Source organism: Haliotis asinina, chromosome 2 (genome assembly GCF_037392515.1).
Source record: "Haliotis asinina isolate JCU_RB_2024 chromosome 2, JCU_Hal_asi_v2, whole genome shotgun sequence".
Lineage (NCBI taxonomy): Eukaryota > Metazoa > Mollusca > Gastropoda > Lepetellida > Haliotidae > Haliotis > Haliotis asinina.
The window spans coordinates 38815712-38841942 of record NC_090281.1 but is presented as its reverse complement, the minus strand read 5'-3'; the positions used below and the strand labels follow the sequence as shown (position 1 = coordinate 38841942).

The 26231-nt window shown below is 39.2% G+C and overlaps 1 protein-coding gene across 2 annotated transcripts in view; it reads left to right on the top strand.

Annotated features, from left to right (window-relative positions):
- Nucleotides 1-26231, top strand: part of LOC137273700 (acyl-CoA-binding domain-containing protein 6-like) — a 211338-nt gene that overhangs the window by 73386 nt on the left and 111721 nt on the right. For both annotated transcript variants that reach the window (XM_067806498.1, XM_067806499.1), the window contains one exon: nt 10520-10616. In XM_067806498.1, the coding sequence (XP_067662599.1) occupies nt 10520-10616 (97 nt within the window). The remainder of the gene's footprint in view (nt 1-10519; nt 10617-26231) is intronic.

The following is a 26231-nucleotide window of genomic DNA, read 5'->3' as shown; positions in this document are numbered from 1 at the left end:
AAGTCCTAGAAACTCTCAGGAGTTAAGCTGTCGATCACCCATCCGAGCAATGTCCGCACCCATTATAGGTGTTTGTGGGGTTTTCTTTTTATATTAGAGCATTTATAATTTAGTTGAGGGTATGAAACATAAATTCTGGTAATATCAAATGTTTTTTCTTACCAGTGTTTGCAGAGACATGTTATGATATGGTTCTCAGATCCAAGTGAGGGTACCCTTATCCAACTGTCGTGCTGGTCTGCTTAGGGCAATTAACTCAGCAAAGAGTCCGAAGTCACAAGAAGCTAATTACAACTTTATCAACATAAACAAGGGTGGCAGAGAGTCGGTGCAACCCTCTGGGCTGAGGGCTAGAGCTGACCTGTGTTGGGAGTCTAAACCCTACTGATGGACAGATGGAGGTGGAGACTATTTAACTACAATTTAAATAATACAAAGATTATCATTCGCTGACTGATACAAAAATGGGTGTAACCTACAATAGCCAATGAAATACAGAATAACAAAATGGGGTGTGTCCTACCAGAACGACTTCAGTGACCAGATAGGGGGAGTACTTCATTTTTTATCCTATTCTAAGTGGCAGTAATCTTGTTGGCACATTTTTGGGATGCTTGATTGCTTACTCTGGGCTGGATTAACTGGTGTTTGCATAATGTTATTTTACTGAAGGTGATGGCATGTTTACCTCATCAATGCAGTTTATTAAACTGTTATTCTAAACTTGTGAAGAAAAATTTTGGTTAGCTTCGTCTGACTTTGGATCAGAAGGTCCATGGTTCAAATCCCAGCACAGGACTCAGAAATGGTTTGGCTGCTACATTGGAACCCTAACCCAGTTTCCATGTGGGCGGAGAATCAACAATTTTCGGAACCTTGGAATCAGGAACTAACTACAACCAGCTACAAGAACAAATGGATCCACCTCTGATCTCAACACTGGATTAAGGACCACCAGCCCCTGTAAAGTCACCAACCAAGGAAGAAAAAGTCTTAAAAAATTGTAAGTACTACTAAACATTGTTGATTTCTTGTCTTTCTTAATCATAGTACGGTACATACTAGTAGGTGTCATGGCCAATATGGAGTCTGTTATGGAAAGTAACTTTGCCAGTGAAAATCCAACTGTGTCCTTAGTTACACCCCGTGCTAAAAGTGTGATTCAAGTTACATTTGGCAGTGAAACAACAAATTGTTTCACAGATACAAGGGCATCCATTTGTGGCATTTTGCCTGCTTTTCTAAGCAAAGCATTCAACTACTTTGTACCTGGAAACTCACCCTTTCCACAATTCAAGGTGTTGGTGGCAAAATGCACATAGAGTGTTTGGTTCAGTTGTTAGATTTTGTCACTGATGATCTGGCCGCCATTACCAAACTTGGTGACACTAGGTGAGAACTTCCTGCAGCCTTACATAAAACCGACATTCCCTCAAGGAAGTCAGAACATACATATACTTACATCCAGCCACCCATAAGCACATACATGTTGGTTGGCAGTATTAAAACATTAACAGCGAAGTAGTATTCAGCATTTTAGAATTTTGAAGTCAGAGTAGGATTATTATTATTTTCTATGTTGGGCACAGCACCCACACTATACGACCAAGCTCCATCACAGACATGGGAAGAGCACCCATCATGCTTTGAAGGGCAACAGTACCCTTTAGTACCGTCTGAGTCACACGGTAAAGTTAGACTCCTGGTTTCAAATTTCTTCATGTGAAATAGTTCCTGAGATGCTTAAAAAGAACAAACCAAAACGAAAAAAAAACCCCAAATCCAAAATTGAGCAAAGTAAACTCAATTAATCAAGGTAAACCAAATCCAAAATAAAATAAAACAGAAATAAAAGTCACTAAACAATTTAAAGGTGTTCAAATTAGTACGTAACAAATGGTTCAAAACAAAATGTACTTGTATGAGCTCAATGAACAAATGTATAAATGTTTGCTTCTACATAACATTTCCCTCCTAACATGAGATACTTACTAATCCATGTACATTGCCCATGCCTGATTCCAGGTCGTGACTTCAATATATAAGAGACATTTTACTAATAGACAATCTATTTTCAGGGCAAAATATCCTTATGTCCATATTCTGCACAAGTCAAAATAAGTTACATGTATATTGTTGCCACTAGCGAACTCCCATTTGTTTTGTATTTTCATACAAATCATCTGTCTTCATGGGATAATGAACAAGTCAAGGCCCAAAAAGTAGGATGTGGAACCATCACAAGGCCTCCTGGAAACATCAAGAACCAGCACACAGAGCCAAGACAAGTCCGATTCTACATGAAGACATTATGACGACAGAAAAAGAACCTGTGCTCCTATATCAGAGAGACAATAACATATTCAATTATCATTTATTATTCTAACATTATAATGCAACTGTACATCAACTAAATTTATTCATATTTTCTTTTGTGCAAGTTTAGGGACCAAACTTTTTCAGACAGAGGGGAAGTTTTCATGAAATGATAATTCATACCAAAATTCATTGTTAATTGTAACCAGTACAAGCAATATATTAGTATTCAAATACAGTGTATTTGGAAAATATGAATATAGAATATTAGTTTCATCATGTATCAGTAATAGCTTAGACAAGACTCAAAAGTAGTAAAACTTATCTCCCAGACATTCTATTGAAAAAGGTATAAGTTATGACCACACAATTTCACAGATGTTCTAGAGTTAAAATCCTAGCCTGAGGTAATCAGAACTTCACTGTGAGACAAACCATTCACTAAGACAAGGGTTATGTCTAGACAGGTTAATAAACTGTATATACTGATACATGATGAAACTAATGTTCTATATTTATATTTTCGTAATATTTGAATACTAATGTATTGCTTGTACTGGTTACAATTATTAATGAATTTTCGTATGAATTATCATTTCATGATAGACATGTGGGTGATGGCTGTCGCTGGTTTGTGAGGTTTTGCTTGCCGTTTCAGGCACAGTGATAGGTTTACACACTGGAAGGGTGGGGGTGTGCGCTGCTCTTCGTAGACAGGCCCGCTATCGTGTATATAAGGAGTGCATGACAGGTATTGTATTGTCTGAGTTGGAGACACCCAAGGATAGGTGAGCTTTCCCATGCAACTGCTTTGTAATTAAGTGGAGTTTGTACCGAGACGGAACAGTCCTTGTTTCGTGATGAAACAGATGATCCCCCTCTGACAGTGAAGCACTTAAGTCATAGTAAAGTGAACATAGGTATAGGTGGCTGGGCAGGGGATAAAGGTATTTAGTGTTAGAGATATATTTAGCAGTAGGTTTTCTTTCAGGCTTGTATTGGTTTGGGAATGAGTGTGAGTTGCTGATAATTTCCTTTGATATTTGTAATACACTTCTGAGTAATGTATTTTGTATTGTTTAGTTTGGGCTTCATTGTCAATAAAATGGTGAAATGAAATACTGTGTATGCCCTGAATCACAAGGCTGCATCCAGAAACTGGGGAAACAGCATGGAAAAGAATTCTGTTGGCGGATAGATAGGTTTACATCCAGAGTGAACCCTCTTGTGGTAAACATAGCCATGGAACAGGAAAATACACAACGCAAAGCAGGAACACACACATTTAGTGAAGGTTGCACAAGAGATATAGTACCACGCCTGTTACATAAGTGTAATTGGGAATTTTTTAAGCATGTATCACATGCGAAATGAAATTGTAATTTTGTGAGTAAACTGAAATAATGTCTAAATACGATGTTTCTCTAACTTCCGGAAGTTGGCAGCCTTCAGAGTAATCTCGTGCGAGAAAATGAGATCTCGTCCTCATTTCTAGGGCTGACAAACGACATAACACCAGGTTTTTACTCACACTCAACATTTACTAAATCTCAGATACGTAATTTTGGTTATTAGCACATGTATGTTCACAATGAACTGTGACTAGACATGTAATGTAGAAAAAGAAGGTCTGTGAGACAGTCTCCTCTTCTATCCTCCGAGCCATCTGACTAAACTAGACTAAAGGTTTCGAGCTTTGGCACTTGTTACTATCCTTCCAGTCACACTGACTGAGCCTTTAAAGGCAGGCGTTGAACATGTATTGCACTGAAGATTCTACTATACATCAGATCCCTGAATAAGACTTGTATCTGTTTGTTGCTGGTCCGGGTCTGGCAAGGGTTCGTTTTTTTCTCCTTGTAGAGGGTCATCCGCAGCATCCAGATCTTAACTGTTCAGTTCAATAATGTCTCGTCGATGCCATTATTAATTATCACGCGAATACGATGCTAGGGTTAATGGCAACAACCGTGTCATAGCATAGTTTTTTTAACATAATGCTATATATATGTAGGTAAAAATAGTACCTAATAAATTAATTGGGTGATCTCGTCCTCATTTCTAGGGCTGACAAACGACATAACACCAGGTTTTTACTCACACTCAACATTTACTAAATCTCAGATACGTAATTTTGGTTATTAGCACATGTATGTTCACAATGAACTGTGACTAGACATGTAATGTAGAAAAAGAAGGTCTGTGAGACAGTCTCCTCTTCTATCCTCCGAGCCATCTGACTAAACTAGACTAAAGGTTTCGAGCTTTGGCACTTGTTACTATCCTTCCAGTCACACTGACTGAGCCTTTAAAGGCAGGCGTTGAACATGTATTGCACTGAAGATTCTACTATACATCAGATCCCTGAATAAGACTTGTATCTGTTTGTTGCTGGTCCGGGTCTGGCAAGGGTTCGTTTTTTTCTCCTTGTAGAGGGTCATCCGCAGCATCCAGATCTTAACTGTTCAGTTCAATAATGTCTCGTCGATGCCATTATTAATTATCACGCGAATACGATGCTAGGGTTAATGGCAACAACCGTGTCATAGCATAGTTTTTTTAACATAATGCTATATATATGTAGGTAAAAATAGTACCTAATAAATTAATTGGGTGGGATTTAGACCTTATTTCAGTTTACGCTGCCTATAAAATTCCCAGTTTTATGTCGTAAACTGAAATAAGGTCTAAATAAGATGGTTTAAAGTTACCTGTGTAATACTTTCGTAGCGAATAAGCTAGAGTCCGAGACATCAATTTGTTTGTTGTAGAACCTGTTAAATGTGCCGGCTTTTGACCACTTTGCACGTTTCATGATGTCCTCTACTGACATTCCCTGAGCTTTGGCTTTCGAGGAAGCCGCTGCCCTTGTTGATTGAGCGTGGAATTTGTCCACATCAATCGCTGCCAGTGACATAATGTTCTTCAACCAGTTGGAAATGGTACATGTGACGACTGGTTTGTGTGGAGTTATGCACCCTAGGAATAGCTGTTGCTTTTGTTCTGGGTTTGTACGCCAATGTTTTGTGCATGGTAGATAGTCTTTAAGTGTGATAATTGGATCTAGCGTAGTTTGCGTGAACGGATAGAGTGTTATTTTTCCTGGTTGTAGCCAACTTTTCTAGTTTTTGTGGGTCTGATTAGGGTCAATTCCACTTAGTCTCCCAAGCCTTGGATGTGTTCTGGGTTGATGCTGTGTATTTCAGAGGCTCGACTAGCATTAGTTAATGCCAGTAACATAGCCAATTTGTGTGTCAAGTTTTTGTCTGGTAGCCATATTCTGTCCTAGCCTTGAAATGTAGTTCAATACTATGCTGACATCCCATGGCTGTCATTGTTTCTTTAACGGCGTCACACTGACCTACTGGCATCCCATTAATGTCTGGGTGTATGTTTGAAATAGCTGATCGGTATCTATGAATGGTGTTGTAGGTGTGTCTTGATCTGAAGCGGATAAACTTTCCCTTTCAACACACCAACTAATCCACCTTTTCCAGACGCTATTGTAAGCTTGTCTGGTTCCCTTTTGTTGTGACTCAGACAATAAGGCTGCTGCTGTTTCAGAAATGCCTTCTGATCTGTATCATTCCCTGACACTTTCCATGCCGCTAGTGTAATTTTTTGTTGTATTATTAGTGGGTGTACTTCCCCTGTGGTTGATGTCAGGAGATCGCTGTATAGTGATAGTGTCACCGGCTCTTCGACTAACATGTTCATCTTCACAGGAAACCAAGGTTGGCTCTGCCAGGTTGGGGCTATCATAACAATTGTTGATTTTCTTTGCGTACCTTTGCCAAGCATCTCCCTTTCATGCAGAATGGGGGTAAAGCATAAGCCTGCTTGTCTATCCACGGAATCAAGAAAGCGTCTACTGTGGTTGATTGGGGGTCTGGTCTCCAACATGGCACAAATGTCGATTTGGTGATTCAGTCTGTCTGCCAACAGGTCAATTTGTAGTGGTCCCCATAGCTGATTAATCTGGTCGAAGACTGACTTCTTCAGCATCCAATTGCTGGCATCTGTGAAATGCCTTGATTCCCAGTCTGTCATCCAATTCGTCTTCCCTGGGAGGTGCTCTGCGGTTATTGATATTTTTTTGCACACGTCTGAGATTTTGATCATGCTGTTGTAGTGCTTTTGTTGTTATAATACTTGGATCTTCAACATTTGTGGCCTCCTGTAGTGTGAAGAAGCTGGGAGAATTGCCATTATTGAGGCTGTGAGCCTCCCTATTAATTTTGCTAATTCTTGTGCTGTAGTGTTGTCCTGGAGGATCATTGTTCTGCATTCCTGTATTATCTTGTCTGTTTTGTCTTATGGAAGGGCAAGGGTCATTGTTGTGTCTATATTGAACCCCAGGAACTCTATCTGTTGTGATGGTTCCAGCATGGACTTTTTCCAGTTGATCATGAAGCCCAGTCTGTGTAGTAACAGGATGGTGGAGTTCTTGTCCATGATAAGGTGTTCCTGGTTCTGATTGGCGATAATCAGGTCATCTAAGTATTTTACGATCCTCATACCCAGACGTCGTAGTATGGATATGATATGTTTCATGAGTTTCTTGAAGACTCTGGGTGCTGATGCCAAACCGAATGGAAGGCACTGGAACTGATAAGTGTCTGTTATCCACTGGAAGCTTACAAATTGTTTGTGTTTGTTGTGTATTGGTACACAGAAATATATGCCTTCAGGCCCAGTTTTATCATAAAGTCGTTCTCCATCAATATCTCTGTCACTGTCACCATTCCTTCCATCTTGAAATGCTGATAAGCCACAAACTTGTTCAATTCTTTTGCATTGAACACTGGTCGGTACCTTCCCGACTTCTTTTTTGTTACGAAGATTGTGCTCAGGAATTGTGATGTGTGTGGCAAGACTTTGTAAACTGCTCCCATCTGTACCATTTTGTCTATCTCTGTTGAAGTGATGTGTTTGTCTTGATTGGACATTGTCAGTTGTGTAACCGTCCTGTGCTGGTATGGTCTATGATTGAAGTCTATTTTGTACCCTGCTACCATTTGTAAAATGGATGGGTCTTTGGATATCTTCTCCCACTTGTTTATGAAATGCCTGATGCGCCCTCCCATTTCTGTTGTGTTTATGTGTGTGCAACAGACCTAGCTGGTTTATCTGAGGATGGATCTGTGACATGACGGTCTTTAAGGGGTATTCCAAAGACTGGGCATGCATTATTTGTGAAGTTGGTAAAGAAAGTGACATACCTTTTGTTTTGGCTGTTGTTGGTATGGCCTCTGCTGCGCAGTCCTCTGTGGGTGGCTGTAGTGGCATGCGGGAATTGGCCTCCACCGCTGTTCTTGAAGAGAGGCCTCCCTTGAAAGGGCGCTTGAAAAATTCTGTCCCTGTCTTGTCTGAATGGCCTTGGTCTCCTAGGAGGATATGCAAATTGATTTTTGATTGACCTCCGCTTCTTACGGTCTTTGGATACTTTATCCAGTTTCTTGTAGAATTAGCGACCAAACAGTTTCTTTGACGATAGATACTTGGCGTTCTTTGTCAGGAAACGCTGGGCTTTCCTCTGGCTTTTCATAACTTTCCATAGTATGTTGAGCCTCCTGTGAAAAACTGTCCACATTTGCCTGCCCTAACAGACACACAGATTTTTCTGTAAGTGCTAGAAAGTCATGAATTTCTAGGTGTTCTCTCCCACTTTTTCTCACGTTTTCCATAGTGGCCCATATTTTGGATAGGGGCCCCATGACATTCGACTGTATGCGCTTTAGAGCCGCTTCCGTGGCTTTGATAGGTGCACACTTGCCTTCTTCTAGCATGTCTTGCCATTCGTCGTCCAATTTCTGGACTTGAAAGCCTTTGGAAATTGGATTCTCCTCGAGCATTGAGTTTTCCAACACCTCTTCCTTCTTGTATGTATTGAACATGTCTTGAGGCATATTGCACGATGTCGTCTGCAATGGATAGGCTTGCCTTCGTAGATGACGGCGGAAACCGAACATAGTTGTCCGCCATGTTGTATCTCATGAACTGGCATGTTTCTCGATACTGGTGCTTTTTCTTTTTTCTCAATTTTGATTTCTTTTTGACTATTTCTACGCTAGAGTCCGAATCGCTGGTTAACACGCTTGATGAGTCCGACGACACTGATGAATTGCTGAATGAGTCATCCGACTTGCTGGACAATGACATTGACGTGGTCCTCACATGCGCACATTTTCTAGGGATCGTGAAACCTTTCCTCTCGCGTTTTCTCTTATGACCTTGGTCGAAAACGTCCGAAGGACCTGTCTGCCATTATTTGTACGCCATTTTCAGCCCCATGGGTGTAATGTTCTGCTCAATGGCTAGAAGGTGCTTCCTCTTGGCTATCTGGTGGTGCCTCTTGGCGCTTTGGGGGATTAGGGTTTCTTGCCATTTGGCTTTGTTCCTGTAGTTCGTCATTTTGGCTGTATTAGGTAGCCCAACTGGGCTTGGACATGTTGATAGTTCCACTGATACTGAACCCTAATGGTACGAGCAAACTGCGTTCTCAAAACTACACTAGAGTACTACGTACAAACAAAATAATACTGTACAGAGGAAAGACGAGACAGTCGTTAAAACCAACAGCTAAAATTTGACTGTATTTCATTTGGAAGCCAAAGAAATGAGGACGAGATCTTCTTTTCTCTCGCGAGATTACTTTGAAGGCTGCAAACTTCCGGAAATTACAGACACATTGTATTTAGACCTTATTTCAGTTTACAATATAAAATTTACATAGGCATGTCCTGCCATTTGCTAATGCTGTTGTAGTGTCTATGCACCACGACGAATCATACGCAAGCCAGTTTAGTTATTTGAGTAAAATATGCAAGGCATTATAGACCCATTGGGTTTTAAGTTATTCTTACATGTTTTATTGTACTCCCAGTCTAATTACTCGATTAAATGTGATTTTTACTGAGTAAAATACGCAAATATGAGCCCTATCTAGAGCTCTGTGAATGCAAGATAAATTAATACAAACCATTGTGTCTAGCATGTCAGTATTGTATTTCTTATGTATCATCCGCTGAAATAAAGCCTAATTCACTGCCTCAATTCTGAATTTGTCATGTTCTCTTATGAACATTGTACATCAGCGATTTCTACTACTGCCATATATTTGATGCTTTTGAAATAAAAAGCAAATGGTTTGAAGATTTTCTTGACCCTCATCCTAGTGAAGAATTTTTGAAGTTGGAAAATTTGTCAGCAGCTCAAATGACACGATACTTCAACCCAAGTCTATATCTTAGCGACCATGACATTGACAACACATGTAGGCCCACACATCCTAGTCTGACCACTTCCATCCTGGACGTAATGTCCAATCCTTCCACTGCCACTGTCTATGTTTCCCACAGGTGTGACATGTAGCAATTGTTAGATGTGATGCACGTTGCTGTTGCGTGGAAGTTAGACGTATACTCCAGAATTTAGTCGATTTTACCAGCAGATGTGAGAATTGTAAACTGACTTCTTACACTGTGAACTTTTCGTGCTTCTTGAAGTGCAACCATGTCCGTCTAGGATGGTGCAGCATTATTGTGTTGAATAGATGTCTTTTTTTATATTATGTTATTAGAATAAATATGCTTTGTTAAAACTACATTGTTCTACATTGTTTTCAATTGTCGTTCATCTCGCAGCAGAGAGTGGAAAGACCTTGGATCAATAGAACAAGCTTTGCTATTAATTTCTCTATGATAACACACAATGCAAAGTCTGTTGATGTCCAGACTCCTATTACAAGTTTGGGGCTGTGAACAGGGTAGTTTTGTTTGAAACGTCATATTACACTGTTGATAAAGTTAGTGGCAACTAAGCTTTTGTGAGTTATCGTCTTGAATTCGGATGAGTCGATTGACTTACACTAGGCAGATCAGTGATTCGCTTAAGAAAGATCAAATAATTGTACTTGCTAACAGGATAAACTGTATTTTTCTATCCATGTAAAGACAACAAGCATACTGGTTCCTGAAATATGGCATTAATGTTGTTGAAAATGTCTTGTTTTGTTCATTACACAACGTGTCCCTCAACTGGACGATTCCAAGTAATTTCCAGAAAAAAGTCTGGTTTTGAAACTCCTAATAGTCGTGTTAAAGAGTACAGTTTTTAAATTACATTTGGTGGTCTTAAATCAACAACAAAGGACTGCAAAACTGAAAACAGTAAGTTTATCTTTGAAACTCTTTTACTCCAGGGAGGCATGGAAGAAGCTGGGAACCATGAGTCGCAAGAAAGCTATGATGGAGTATGTGTCTTTCCTATCTGACATCTATCCACATTGGGAAGACAAGGTGAGCTCCTACTTCTCCTCGTCTATTTGGAAATTGTATCACAAGCTATCAGTATTCTCTTATATCCTACATACGTTCTGCTCCAGTGATTCTGAGTTTGAACACACAGGAACACAGAAGATGTGTGCTCTAAATGAAACAGAAATAGAAAACCTGCCATCTTACATATCAAACTGTTTGATGAATCACCATTTAAGATCATGTGATTGTGATATGAAGGCATCCTGTGATCTTCTATTTCATGTGTGAAAACAATAATTTTTCGTTATCATGACTCATGCTTGTTATGCTTATCTCTTTCTTCTGTAGAAATGATAGTGGAACACTTGAATCCCATGTACTTCCCTTGAAAAGGATGTAAAAGTTCACTCACCCACGAGTTGCCTCCCTTGAATACTTTCTTTCCAAAACTGTCACATGACTATCCATGCTTGTCACTCTCTCCTTCATCGCCCAGCCGGATGGTTTGGGGAGCACTGGGGTTCCTTCAATATGACACTATGTATCCTTTTATATTTAGACCCTTTTATCCAAATTACGCTGTGTTTGCTTTTAGGTTGTATAAAAATTCTTTTTTGTGACATTTTTTCATCATATATACTTTGTTTATGTTTAATGATATCGTGCAGTCACTGCAGTTATCAGTGGCTGATCCTCACCCCCAATGCCCATAATTGCATTAATCATTGTTCTTCCAGCCTTTGTTGCAGATATTGTATTAATTTATCAGAATTGCGATTTCACTGTTATTTGTTTGACATGCAGTCCAGGAGAGGAAGTCATCTGAAGTCACTGGTGATAAAACTGGAGGTATTGCTGGTAACTGTCTATTGTTGTCTACTGTTGTCTACCTCAGATGATCTGCTGAATGTGTTGCAGGGGCAGGCCTATGTTGCTGGTCAGGACATACCCGTGTCCCATTCCAGACGTCATTCAATGAAGACATTTTGACACTTGCCGAAGCCTTCATTACTGCTGCCTGAAGTTCCTGTAAGACCTACTGGAACATCATTGCAGACCACCTCCATGATGAGACGATCATCGTCTACAACTACAGCAGATGTGCAGCTATTTCAAGTCCAGCCTCCTGCAATGCAAACATCCGTCATCAGAGACAACTCCTGCGTAGAATCATCGTAGTCGCAAAAAATCACAGATGAAGTCTCAACATTCCCAAATTCTCATGCATACAGCATTAGTTCCAGCTTACAACACAGAACTTCAACCTGGGTGATATTTTGAGGTAGTTTACAATGCAGATGATTGATGATGTACCACCGTCTGTCTTCAGGATCAGCATAGTATGGTTGCTTCCAGAAGATGAAGACGCCTAGACCACATTCCATCAAGTTCAGTCCACATCAAAGAACTTTATCCCAGGCATTTTCATGAAGCAAGTTATAAAGCAGATAATGGCTGTGTTGGATCAGTGTTTGCCTGAAGAAAGAGGTGCATGCCAGAACCCAATGATGTCAGACAACGTTCATGAAAGCACCATGAATGAATCTCCATCTTGCTTATAGTTGCGAACATAACATTTGTAGACAGCAGACTGGTTAACTTGCATGAAGAAGATGATGTCTGCCTTGCACGTATGCAGCTACATTCAGATCTTTTGCATTAGACATCGCTTCTGTACTGTTTACAAGTACTCAAAGGACATACTGACATCGCAGTTCCTCATCGAGACATCGCATCAGTCCCAATGGTTATCGGGCTAACATTCATTTCAATAAATGATTTGATTCAGCAAATCAACACTGCAGAGAAGTTATCAACTCTACAGCAACCGGTTTGTGTTTTACAACACAACTTGTTTTTTCAAGAATATACTACAATGCTTCACTGAGACCTGTTACTACTGACAACCGGTAACAACACTGAGGAAATATGGAAACCTCATCAGAACATCTGTATAAGATGATGACTGCATTATCTTCAGTGAAGAGTAAGAAGCAACTACCAGAGGGATAGTCTACTTACATCAGCATTAAAGGGCGAATATTTTCGTGCACTTTTACTCAAGTTTATGATATTGTTGGGCAGTAATCTCAAAGATGTTTTTCAGGCATTTCAATGTGGACTTGAAACACCTAATCTGGTCAGGACAAACCTAAACTGACTAAGCAAGCGGCTGCCCCCATTAGAATTACTCTTCCTTATATTGGCAAGACCTCCCATCAAGTCAGCAGCCTCCTAAAGCACCAAGCAGGCATCAGCACCATCTTCTCTGGCTCTCCAACCCTCATGACCATCCTCCAAGCCAATGGCTATAACCAACTCTCCACTAAAAAGGAGTGATTAACAATATGAACTGTGAATGTGGTGATTCATATGTAGGTGAAAACTTGTTGACACCTGCAAAAGAGAGCATAAACCTCTTCAACCAACCTCCTCACAGATGGCTCCTTTAACCAAGATGGCGACAGGTGTAGGATGTGTGTGAGATTGCTCTCCGTTTGTGTGTTGTAATTGATCATATTGTGAGTCTGATGTGAACTGCAAGTGACTTGTGATTACCAGGAAGATCACAAGAACCTTTGTTAGGGTGTAAAGAATTGTGTGTGGCACTTTCCACAGAAATCTACAGAAATATCTTCACGAGAGAGACAAGGAAGAAAGAGCACCCACACCAAGAGTCAGACTGCGCCACAGAGGAGCAACCGTGAGAAGAAGCCCTCTGGTTCTCCAGTAGATCTTCTACCACTGAAGCCACTGAAGCCACTGGTTCAGCCGACACTGTAGTTGGATTTACATGAAGTGTTTACTTTTGGATCCTGCAGTACGGCAATATCAACAATGCAAACCAAGATGGCAACCCACACACAATAGAGCAGGACATGTCAGGGCGACCACAACCAGGATCACTCCTACCCATCTACACTATCTATACATCTGGAAAAAGTATTGCAACACTAGGATTTTGGAAATCTGCTGTGACATATACTAATTGTATGATATGGTTGTGCAAAAAAATGGACTAAAACCCATCATTGTGAGATAAATAGACAAAACTGCATGTATTCTGCCATATTTTCAATCCATTCTTGTCGTTTTAAAACAATCACACAAAACACACAAAACCGGTTGCAGAATAACTATGGTCATAGCAGTAAGGTACTATATTGGTCAGAAGTTAATGGAACACTAATGTCACTAGAATTACTGTTGAAGTCCTTAAATCAGACAAGAATATCAACATCTGGTGTAACCTCCGTAAGCAAGCAACAACTGCAGCAACATGCCTTGTCATTGACAGAACAAGGCGTTGGATTTGCCTTTGAGACAATTGGTTCCATTCCTGATGGAGAGCCACATCAAGCTGTGCGAGATTTTGAACTGGAGGTTGTCTTTGTCGTATCCTATGCCCAAAATGTCCCACACATGCTCAATTTAATTCATGTCAGGGCTTCGTACAGGCCAGGGTAATGTTGTAATGGCTTCCTGACGAAGATAATCGCGATTTGTGCAGATTTGTGAGGTCAGGCGTTATCATCCATAAAAACAGGCCTTGTACGGAGAGGATGGTTGTCAAAGTGTGGAACAACGACCTGTTGCAAGATGTCTCTTTGATACTTAACGCCATTGAGGTTCCCCCTTACAGTCACCAGAGGCAGTTTGCAATCGTAGGAGAAACGTCCCCATACCATCAAAGATCCACTGCAGAATGGGACCTGTTCCATAATGTTCCTCTGTGTGTAAGCGGTGCCTTTCTGTCGCCAAACACGGGTTCTGCCATCTGTCATGAAGAGTAAAAACCTACTCTCATCAGACCGATGGACTTTTCTCCACGATGCCAAGTTCCAATTCCTGTGGTCCCTACACCAGCCCGACGATCAGCTTTGTGAGCAGCAGTTAGCAGTGGACGTTTAACAGGCACTCAAGCATGAAGACCTGCTGCTTTCAGTCGATTCCGGACAGTTCTGTTGGAAATTCGTTGATTGGGCAGCCATTCTCGTTTTAAAACATTACTCTGCACAAAAGGATTAAGCCGCACATGCCTCAGAAGGGCCCTGTCTTCCCTGTAAGAAGTGCATCGAGGTCTGCCAGAACGCCTTCTGTCCTTCACATCATTAGTTTCCCAATGCTTTTTCGAAATGCAGCTGATGGTTGATGGATGATGACCAATTTGAACACCAATTTGGCGCAGTGACATACCAGCGTTCCTCATTCCAATAATCTGCCATCTCCATGCTGTCGACAGTTATGGAGGACCCATTTTCTTCACCCGTGTGCCCAGAAATGTTGTGCTCTTTGAATTCGGTACTGAACTGATCAAGTTTTTAAAGTGTCTTTTTATAGGGTTCTTGGTGCATGACTTAAACATTTTTTCCTGCATGCTTCTTGCATTGGTGTGTTTGAGAGATGCAACAGATGGAGGAGATGAAAAAGTACGAGTTTTCTTCTACAACTAGGTCACTATCAAAGTCAAAGAAATTCCAGCCTTTAATTATTTTGGTGTTGCAATACTTTTTTCCAGATGTATATTTACATCAATGAGGCCTCAATGGATGTGATCATGACAAAGCTGAGTAGTGCCCTCATGTTACCAGCTCAACAGCAGAAATTCAGGGAGTCGTTTTGAGTGTTGCAAAGGAAACGCTGAAGGACATCATCCAGGATGTTGTAGCCCTCCTCAAACAGGAGATACAGGAGTTGAGAGACGAACTGCAGTTCAAGACCGACGAGTTTGATCAGTACTGTCAGAGGAACTCGGTGAGGATCACAGGAATCAAGGAACCTGACTGGGGATGGGAGGAAGAGGACATTAACCTGCTTGTACTAGATGTGCTGAAGGATGTACAACCGGATATCTCGCCACCATCAGATATCGACAGATGCCATGCAGTGGGGAAGAGACAGGGAGGTCAGAACAGGAATTTGTGAGCTACTGGGACCCCTACAAGGTGATCAAGAACAAGTCGAAGTAAACGAGACGGTATCTACATCAACGAGGATCTAAGCACAGGCATTACTTGCTCAGGTTGGCCAGAGACCTGAAGAAGGATCAGAAGATATATTCCACCTGGACGTATGATGGGAGAGTGTTTATCTGTGAACAGTGGAAAGGAGCTATTATTGTGATTCAGCATGAGTCGAACCTGGACAAGTTCAGGTAACACTAGTGACTATCTTGTGTTCTCACATTCATGTTTGGATTGTATGTATGTAGGAATTCAGATGTACGTAAGTGTGTGAAATATTTAGGAGATAAACCTAGTATGTTTGAAAATCAGAGACATGCTGTCCTGAATTGATGGCAACTAAATTTCAATTGGAACCGAATGTGCAGTGTGAGGTTTCAGTAGTAATATCTAGTTGCCATCAATTCAGTAGAGCATGTTGCTGATTTTCAAACACACTAGGTTTATCTCCATTCTGCCATGACCCATTTAACATCGAAATTCCTCGCTCTATGGAAGACAAGGGATGCGTGATCTGGCAGGGGATGAGAGCGAGTTAAACTCATCTGTTAAGGGAGTGGTTTGTGTCCTTCATATTTTTTAAACATTTCAACATAGAAAATATTCTGTCTAAAGAAAACAAACAACTGTTTATTCAATGCAATAATGTAATGCGTAAGAGCTTGTTTTTAATAATCCCAACTCTACACGACTGAAACCAGCCTATTGTTCTGTTTGCTGTGATACTCTACCCCCTTGGTTACACAATAATGGAATCGCCTGACCTACTTATTTACGTGGAAGTAGAGTTACGCAACAGTTTCAAATGGTGGACGAGACAGTGTTTACATTTTGCGAAAGTTTGAAATTTGACGTGAAATTGGAAAATACTTGACTGGATGTCGAATCAGAATCCAGTATTTTCTTGAGTCATGGTAGAATTCTTTTTATGACTTGTACTTGGTATATCAACAGTCTGTCTTACTATTAGTCTATGTCTGTATTATTGTTTGTATTTACTATTCTTTATCTCACCTTTGTTTTTATATTCCACAAAGTATATCTCTGTGTACATGTGTATCCATCACTGAATCAATGTATATATTCTGTGTTCAGATGTCTTCTTTAGAACCTTTGAGAGATCCTGCATTGTCATGCCATTAATTATATTCTGAAAGACAGCTTCTTGTTGATTTTTTACTTGAATGCATGAATGCATACGTAACAAGCTATCTTATGTGTCAGAATTCTTATTTGAATATGACATAGTGTGTTTCTCAGGGACTTATCTAGATATAAGTGTTGATAATGAAACTTTAGCTAGGGAAAGTTTTCACAACCCGATACGAAGGGACAGAAATTGTTTCGGGGGTGGTGTAATGATGTATATCTCTAAGAATCTAAGCCTTGATAGGCTTTACAACCTAGAAAATATATTTGATGAGTCCATTTGGGTTACATTATTCTACCACAAAACCCACTCATCTTATGCAGGTAGAGTTTACAGATCAGAAAGTTATACGTCTAAGTTATGGGGGAGATTCAATAATAGTATTGAAGGTGCTTTAGATATTTCAAGTAAAGTTACAGTTGTTGGTGATTTGAATGATAATCTACTTTCTGTATCTTAACTTAACAGATATTCTGAACGGAAATAACTTACGTAAAGTCATAACAGAACCTACTTGAATGACAAGGACAACCAAAACACTACTACATCCAATTATAGTCAGTGATAAAGCTGATATTGTAGAAAGTGGTGTCATTGATTTTGACAGAACTATAAGTGATCACAAACACACTTTTGTCACCCAAGATGTGCATGTATCTACTAAGACTGCATATCCTAGAAAGATCTGGTGTTACAAAGATGGCGATTATGACAAGCTGAATGCACTTATTAGCAATATGGATTGGTTGTTGTTGTTTAGTGACTGTTCTAATGTAGATGATGCCTGCTGTGCATTTTATGAACGCTTTATTGATTTTACCAAACAATGTATTCCATCTAGAATTGTAATGATAATACCTACTGACAAACCATGGTATGATTCAAATATTAGATGTGACAGTAGGAAGCGGGATTGACTTTGGAAAAAAGCCATCGGAACACTGAATAAGTCTGATTTTTTTAAGTACAGAAAACAGCGATGTAAAGTAAATATTTTGCAAAAGAATATTTATATTCTAATCTTGATGAGTATTTATTCATGCTTTATAGAGAAAATATGTCATCATACTAGAAAATATTAGGCTGCATAAAAATAGTTAAATGTCTCACGGGCATATTTTTTTAATTTTTGATGGGAAAAAAGTGACGACTGAGGAACACATTTTTATTATAGCCTGGGAAGTTTAGCATGTGTTAAGGAGTTGTAGATTAAGTCACACTCATTCTTACAGGCACTTATTCTTATACTGGACCAATGTATGCCCGGGACGAAAACATTGCCCCTATGTAAGAAGTGTGATCACTCAGTTGTATCAAATTATTGCCCTATCTCACTTATAAGATGTGTTGGGAAACTGTTTGAAAGAGTTGTATTTAAACATATTTACAATTACTTTGTGTCAAATGATTTGTTATATAAATATCAATGTAGATTCCGGAGTGGCCACCAGAGTGGCCACTCTATGTACTGTACAACAACTTGTTGAAATTTACAACCAGATCTGTACTTCACTTGATGACAAAGAACACTATTGTATGGTCTTTTTGATGTATCTAAGGTCTTTGATAGAGTTTGGCACAGAGGGCTTATGCTTAAACTGGAGAGGTACGGGGTAAGTGGAAACTTACTTGATTGATATGACAGGTATGTAAGCGCTTGCTGTCAGTCAGTTTTTGTTCATGGCTCATTATCTAAGTCTTTGGTTTTAAAAGCAGGAGTTCCACATTGATCTGTTCAGGTCCCTTCCTTTTCATTGTGTATGTAAATGAGATAGCATTATAGTTTGAAACGGGATGGGAATTACTATCTGAGAGAAGAAGGGTGAAAAAATTATCATTACTTCATAAGATACATACAGCGCTTGCTCCAAGTTTTCATGATTTACTGTAAATCATGAAATTTATGCATCATGAATTTTAATGCGAGTGTGAGGGTCTTGTCTAAAATGCGTCACGAAATTAATGTGAGCTCTGGAATCTGTGTTGATAAAATGTGAGACCCGGAATCTTTGATGTTTCGTTTCTTTTCACACTTGTTATATACCAATGTTATTTACCAGTGATCATTGCATTTGACTTGAGATACCTTTAAGGAAGTGACCTGTATTGATGTAATGTGAAGGGTCAACGCTTCCGCTATTATTACATAATAGTAATTTGCCATTGAATAAAATTGGTGGATATGAATTAGTATCATTGAAATTAGTGGTAATTCGTCAGTTAATTTCATGAGAGATGTCTGAATTGTTTTTTCATTCTCCATCGTTATGATGAATTCTAAGCTGGAGACAATAAAGATTGCCAGAGATTTTGGTTTATTGATTTCTCAGTAGTAGATATGGTTAGACTGAAATGCGTCATTAGAATAATGTGAGATGAGTACAGAAGCATTGATAAAATGCTCGCATTAATTTCATGATTTACAGTACACCCTCCTGTAATAGGGATTTGAATGAACTATGAATTAAGAAACTCCAGTAATTACACTCCAATCTTTACAAGACTATGATATTCGACTTTATCCTTTTTTCCATCAACAATTAAACTGTGGAATAACATCCCCTCAGCTATCAGAAATTGTAGCTCTGTTGTGTCTTTTAAAACAGCAGTTCATGTGACACAAAAATGTGTGCACGTATACTTCTCATATGGGAAAAAGAAGCTAAATGTTTTGCATACAACATTAAAACATATGACAAGGACACTTAATTTAAGATTTCCTTAGAATTAATGTTAGAAATGATGCTCTTTGTCAGTGTGGCCATAATTGAGAAAATGCTTTTCATTATTTTCTTGAAGGTCCATAATATATATAAGAAGAGAACAAATGTTATCTTCTTTAGAAAATATTGTGAATGATAGAGCATGCACTGATATTTATCTCATACCAAATGGCAATGCAGCTCTCTCGCTTAGTGAAAATGAGAATGTTTTTAAATCTGTACATCCATAACACTAAACAATTTACTTAACTCTGTACATATCTTTATCCTTTGTCTGTCTCTTGTTGGAATTTGTTGTAATATACTGTTGTAACTATGTGGAGAGGGCTTATTTAAGTTGGATATCTTGTGCCCAATTCGTTTCTTGAATAAAATAAACTCAGCAAAAATAAAAACTTGACACTCATTATTTTTCAAATATTGTTTTGAAACTTTTCTTGAAAGACGTGTGATTATGGTTAAATGCATTGTCAAGGGCATTCCATCACACATTCATTCTACTGGTTGGGCCTACGTAGCAAGCTGGAGAGCACTCCGCGCTAAAATCACATTTCCACGTGCCACAAGTCACGTGACCTATTGATACACATATGATTCATCTCATGGTAGCAGAGTAGAGTGACATCTCAGAAAAACACGGTTTTATGGTTAATTATTCTTTAATTTGCGATGCCACGACTGTCAAGCATTCAGCGAGAACGTGCCATTGGCATGCTGAATATGGGAACGTCCGTCACTGATGTTGTGAGGGTTATGGGATGCAGTTGACAGACCATCCATAGTCTCCAGACACGTGTCCATCAAGCTGGCACCACCCCCGTCCTGGTAGACCATTTGTGACGTCACTCGCAGAAGACCAACAGATTGTCTTACGTCACTGCCACATCCACTGGGAATGTATTCTTTGGAGGTCGAGTGACTGCCCAAACCATTTGAAATCGAATTTGAATTATTTTATCTTTATCCCGATTCCTGACTCATGATGTCAAGTGTTCACAAATTCTCCACAGAAGGCACTTTGGGATTTCTTGTAAATCCATGGGAGGCAACTCATGGGTGAGTGAACTTTTACATCCTCTTCAATGGAACTACAAGGGATTCATGTTTTCCACTGTCATTCACACAGAAGGAGATAAGCATAATAAGCACGAGTCAAGATATGTATAAAATATCAGTTTTATCTATAAACACATATGAAATACATACATATGAAATTGATTTACACAATATTCAATGAAATTTGTGATAAAACTGATTTGGACAATAACTAGTGACTGACTGGGAATGACAGATTATCTTTCCAGACTTATATTTATTGCATATTTCTCGAGCCTTAGCAAGAGAAGTGTTTATCATACATATCCATTGTGTTTCAGATGCTTAAACCATGCAGGCTTTTTTCTCAATAATAATCATAACAACATTGTAAAAGTAACTTATGAAAGACAAGACATGCCATCAGTCGAGTTATAGTGAGTACTTACAATGTTTGCTATGATTTCAACACACCGTGCTATAGCACAGTAAAGCACAGTCATCTGAAAACAAATGCTGTCAGAAACCACATTTTATTTGATTAAATTCAATCCCAATTTTATTCATTAAGACTGTTGACAGAAACAGCGGAGGCACCATGAGAGAATGACATTACCTCATTCCATACACATACAACTTCCGCTTACCACAATCGCGAGAGTCTGATTTTTGTTATGTCCTTGGAAAATATGATTATTCTTAGCAATCACGAACAGATTTCAGTCTCGTAATCCATGGACTCCGAGAACCGCGTTATTGACTCATTGAAGTCACTTTTAACAATTAAATGGCCAACATTTTGTTTTTTACAATCAAAGTTGCAAGTACCTTGGGAAGTCAGTGGTGACTTGACAAACTATCTCCTATGTAAAATGTATCCAGACAGGTAACGGCCTGTGTTCATTGTTATGTTAAATATATTTGCAGAAAGCATGCATTATATACTAACCCGATGGCCATGTATAATAATCTGTTACAATATAACTGCTTCATATATGAAATATTCTGATAATGGAATAGAAGTTCTTTGATGCAATATTACCTGATCGTTTTTACCTGAATCACCGGTACATTGGACCAAAACATCTGTGCACAGCTGATCGCTACTTTCGGTTTAGTTGAAAAGCAGGTGGTATAGCAGGAACAACAATTAAGTTATCATGTCTAGTGATTTTTTATTGCAAGTTTCCTGTACATATATATCTTTTCATTTTCAAAGTTTGTTTATTTTCACCTTCAACGATACGATATGGTTTTGACTGGGCACAATACACGAAATAGCATTTTGTTATGTCCTTGGAAAATATGATTTTACTTGGCCTATGTTCCGCATTATGTAATAGATACTATAACACGGATATCCAATAATGCGGATGATCATCTGTGGACCAAAAGACCCGTGTGTACATCTAGCCTTATTCAGTCCTAGATGCAGATACTAAGAACGTGTTCAGTAACTGAACCATATCAACAACTTTTTGCAAAATGCTGCAATCAAGCTTCACTTTGTCATTAACATTTATTGGAGATAGCAAAGGTACCATATTTGTTATTCCCCACCATGCATTTAGCGCAAAGCGGATATATAGTATTAGGCTCCATCCGGTTGTACACACATACGTACAAATTGGAATGTCTTAAGAACCATCCACTAGATTCTTTTCATATTTGGTACCTAGGTTCACCATATTGAAACACTGTTCTCAGCCAGGTTTGATGACCTTTACCTTCATTTTAAAGTAACAAGGTGACTTTAACCTTTTACTCTTGTGAGCGAGATATCTCAAGAACCATTCTTCAGAAGAATTTTCTTCACATTCAACACCAAGCTTATTCTAGGGAAGGGGAAGGGCCCAGTCAATTTTGGTGACCTTCACTTTATTTTCAAGGTCAGTTCAACACTTTGAAGATTTCTTCCCCATATGGGTACAGTGTGTGAAGCCCATTTTCTGGTGTCCCCCACTGTGATATTGCTGGAATGTTGCTGAAAGTGGCGTAAAACTAAACTCACTCACGCACTCTCTTTGAAGATTTCAGCATGTCAAGCTGCATGTTAAGCTTGTTAGCAAGATACCTCAAGAACCATTCTCTGGATTTTCTTCACATTTGACATGAAGCTTCATCTAGAGAAGGTGCAGGGCCAAGTAGATTTTGGTGACCTTCACTTAATGTTCAAGGTCATGTAGACACTTTGATGATTTCACCAGCATGTTAAGCTTGTCAGCACAATATGTCAAGAACTGGTCGCTGGATTTTCTTATTCATCACCAAGCTTCATCTTGTGAAGATGCATTTAACTTCACCTTAAACTACTAGCATCATTTTCATTCCTCTTTAAGTTTTATAAATTTGATAATTTGCTGCGGGGATTATGTCACCTAAGTTACTGTGCTTGTTTACATTGACAACAGAAGAGGGATGGTTCGTGAAATCACAAGGTGTGATGTCAAAATGAAGTAGATGTTCTCAGGCATCACATGATTTCAAGCAGGCATATTGTATTACCTTTCGCAATGTTGTGGTTTTTGTTTTGACTGTTATTCCAACAGTTTACAGTGATGTACTCATAAATAAAGAAAACTGAGTTTATGGAGAAGTGTTATGATATGGATCTCGGGTCCAAGTGAGGGTACCAGTGAAATCCCTTATCTATCTGGCGTGCTGGTTTGTTTGGGGGAATTAACTCAGCAAAGAGTCCGAAGTCACAAGAAGCTAATTACAATTATTGAATAACAAGGGTGGCCACAGAGAGTCGGTACAACCCTCTGGGCTGAGGGCTAGAGCTGACCTGTGTTGGGAGTCTAAACCCTACTGCTGGACAAATGAAGTTTGAGACTATTTAACTACAATTTAAACAATACAAAGATTCTGATTTGCTGACTGATACAAAAATGGGTGTAACCTACAACAGCCAATGAAATACTGAATAAACAAAACGGGGTGTGTCCTACCATTACAACCTCAGTGACCAGACAGGGGGAGTACTTAATCTTTTAATCCTATTCTAAGTGGCATTAATCTTGTTGGCACATTTACTGGGTGCTTGATTGCTTACTCTGGGCTGGATGTTTAACGACCTTTAACTGGTGTTTGCATAATGTTATTTTACTGTAGGTGATGGCATGTTTACCTCCTCAAAGCAGTTTATTAACCTGTCTAGACATAACCCTTGTCTTAGTGAATGGTTTGTCTTACAGTGGTGTTCTGATTACCTCAGGCTAGGATTCTAACTGTGAAACTGTGTGGTCATAACTTATACCTTTTTCAATAGAGTGTCTGTGAGATAGACTTTACTACTTTTGAGAGGAGTCTTGTCTAAGCTATTACTGATACATGATGAAACTAATATTCTATATTCATATTTTCCTAATATTTGAATGCTAATATATTGCTTGTACTGGTTACAATTAATAAAGAATTTTGGTATGAATTATCATTTCATGATAGAAGCCTAATATTTTTTCTAATTCTTGTTTTCAAGAAAGTTTGAGCATAAAACAATGAATAAATTGGTGAGATGAATGAAGTAGTTCTGGCGCACTGTTTATAACAAATAACATCGTTTATTTTTTGAAGCAGCCAATCAGTGTTCATCAAAAGGTGTCACTTCCCTAGGGACGTACAGGAAAAATACTACCCTGTGTCTTCCTTCCCAGATGGGTAATAATGCAGTGTAAGTTTGATACCCTTCATTAAGGACAAAAGGAGTCACCATAACGAGAAACACAGGTTTGGTGAGTCCATAGTAGCTTTGTTTATGGACCAAGATTTAGATCCTGCAGACTGATCCACCTGTGTTCACTGCTTTTCTGATGTCTCATTGGAAATCCCTTAACAGAATGATCTCATATATCATGTATCCAATATGTTTGTTTGAAATATGGACGGCTTGACAAATGTGTACATCAATACAAGAACAACCAGATACAGGAGAGCTGACAAACGACTGAAAGCATGTCTGCTGTTTAGAATTTGTTGTAATGTGTGCTCTCTGAAGAGCACCCAGTGACAGCTGAATTACAGATTTAACCAGTCTGGGGTAATGACAACAGAACTACGTTGGACTTTGTGTTGTATGATTTGGTTGAGGACATCCCCTTCATGTGTAATTCAGATTCTGGTTCTTATATAGGAGTACAAGCACATGGAAAGCAACACCAAAATACTGACAGAAGAAGACTTTATTGAAATTAAACAAAATCATATTAAAATAACATTTCTACTCATTCACGCCTGACTTACTTTCTGAACTTCCACATTTTATCCTCAGGGCCTACCCCTTTTAAATCCTAATCCTGATATGCCCCTTTAATTCCTAATGCTCAACTTATTCATTCCTATACTAATACTATACTAATGTTCTCCTTCCCAGTCTAACATTAACTCATCACAAGTACTTATTTCCCCAACCCAATCACCGCAACAAGACAGCTATTATTAGTCATGTGGTAAATTGACCTGTGATTGTGGAATGATGGGAATCATCATGAAAAGCCTGTGGCACTGGACCAGCCAAGGCAATTGGCAAGTCGTGTGTCACATACCTGACCACCAATATGGCAGCACAGGCTCTATTCATGTGGTATATGTATGTCAAACACTCTTTGTCCTCCAAAACAAAGCAACTCCAAAAGGCCCCCTCATAAGCGAGACAGTCACTCAGGATGCAAGACTATCAGGTAGTAGATAAATCTATGACAGTTCATTTCCCAAGGTGTTACCCCCAAATATACAGTGAACAATTATGTTATACCAATTCTACCACATTATTAACACCTTTCTTCAGAAATGTGTTATGGGGACTTATAATCTAGTCAGGAAATGGTTAAATATACCATGTGTTTCCTCATCTCCTCAACATTGATTGGCAGCGGGAATCCTGTCACAAGAAACATTCATGCAGCAAATGTAGACTTTTCTGTCAAAGTTTAATTCCTATTTTGTGAAATCTACCAGTTACTTCATTACATGTTCAAGATGTTGAGGAAACTTGTCACAAAAATCGTCTATTTCAGGTGAGATTGCAGTGCATGGAGACTGAGGCCTTTTACAGGTTAACAGTACCATGGGCCGTGATATGTACCAGAGTTGCCTCTGAGTATCTTTCCTTCTCTCAAAGATAGTGTTGTATCACTGTAGGATGAATGTGCTTCTGTAGAAAATTCACTCACACAAACTCCAAAAGAAGACTGCCTGTACCAGTCAAATGGCATCCATTTTTCCTTTAGTCCTTTCCCCCTGAAGATCTGGTTAGAATTGGTCTTCAACAACCCATACTTGTCGTAAGCCGCATCTAACAGGATCAGATTGTCAGACTCACTGACTTAGTTGAGACATGTCATCGCATCCCATTTGTATAGATTTAAACTCATGATGTTGATCACTGAATTGTCTGGTCCAGACACAATTATTTACATACTGCCACCATATAGATGGAATATTTGTTGAGTGTGGCCAACCAACAAACCAACCAACCTTTTCCCCTTCCTCTGTTCACTTTTGACCCAGCAAACATTATGTTGACAGCATGTCAGTACAGTTAACTCATTAAGCCTGAGAGTCACTTCACTGCTCAACACCTGGAACCCCGTCCTGATTGCCTGGCCGGCTGTGGCCTGATATCCCTGGCTGGTTTTGTAGATTACAGGAAACTGTCTCGTCATACGAGCAAGTCTGATTGTTTAATTGTTTAATTGCGTTGTAAAGGTATATGTTGAAAGAAAGCAGGAGTGAATACATGCCATATATGTAACGTTTTACGTAATTTTATTACACTTTCTCT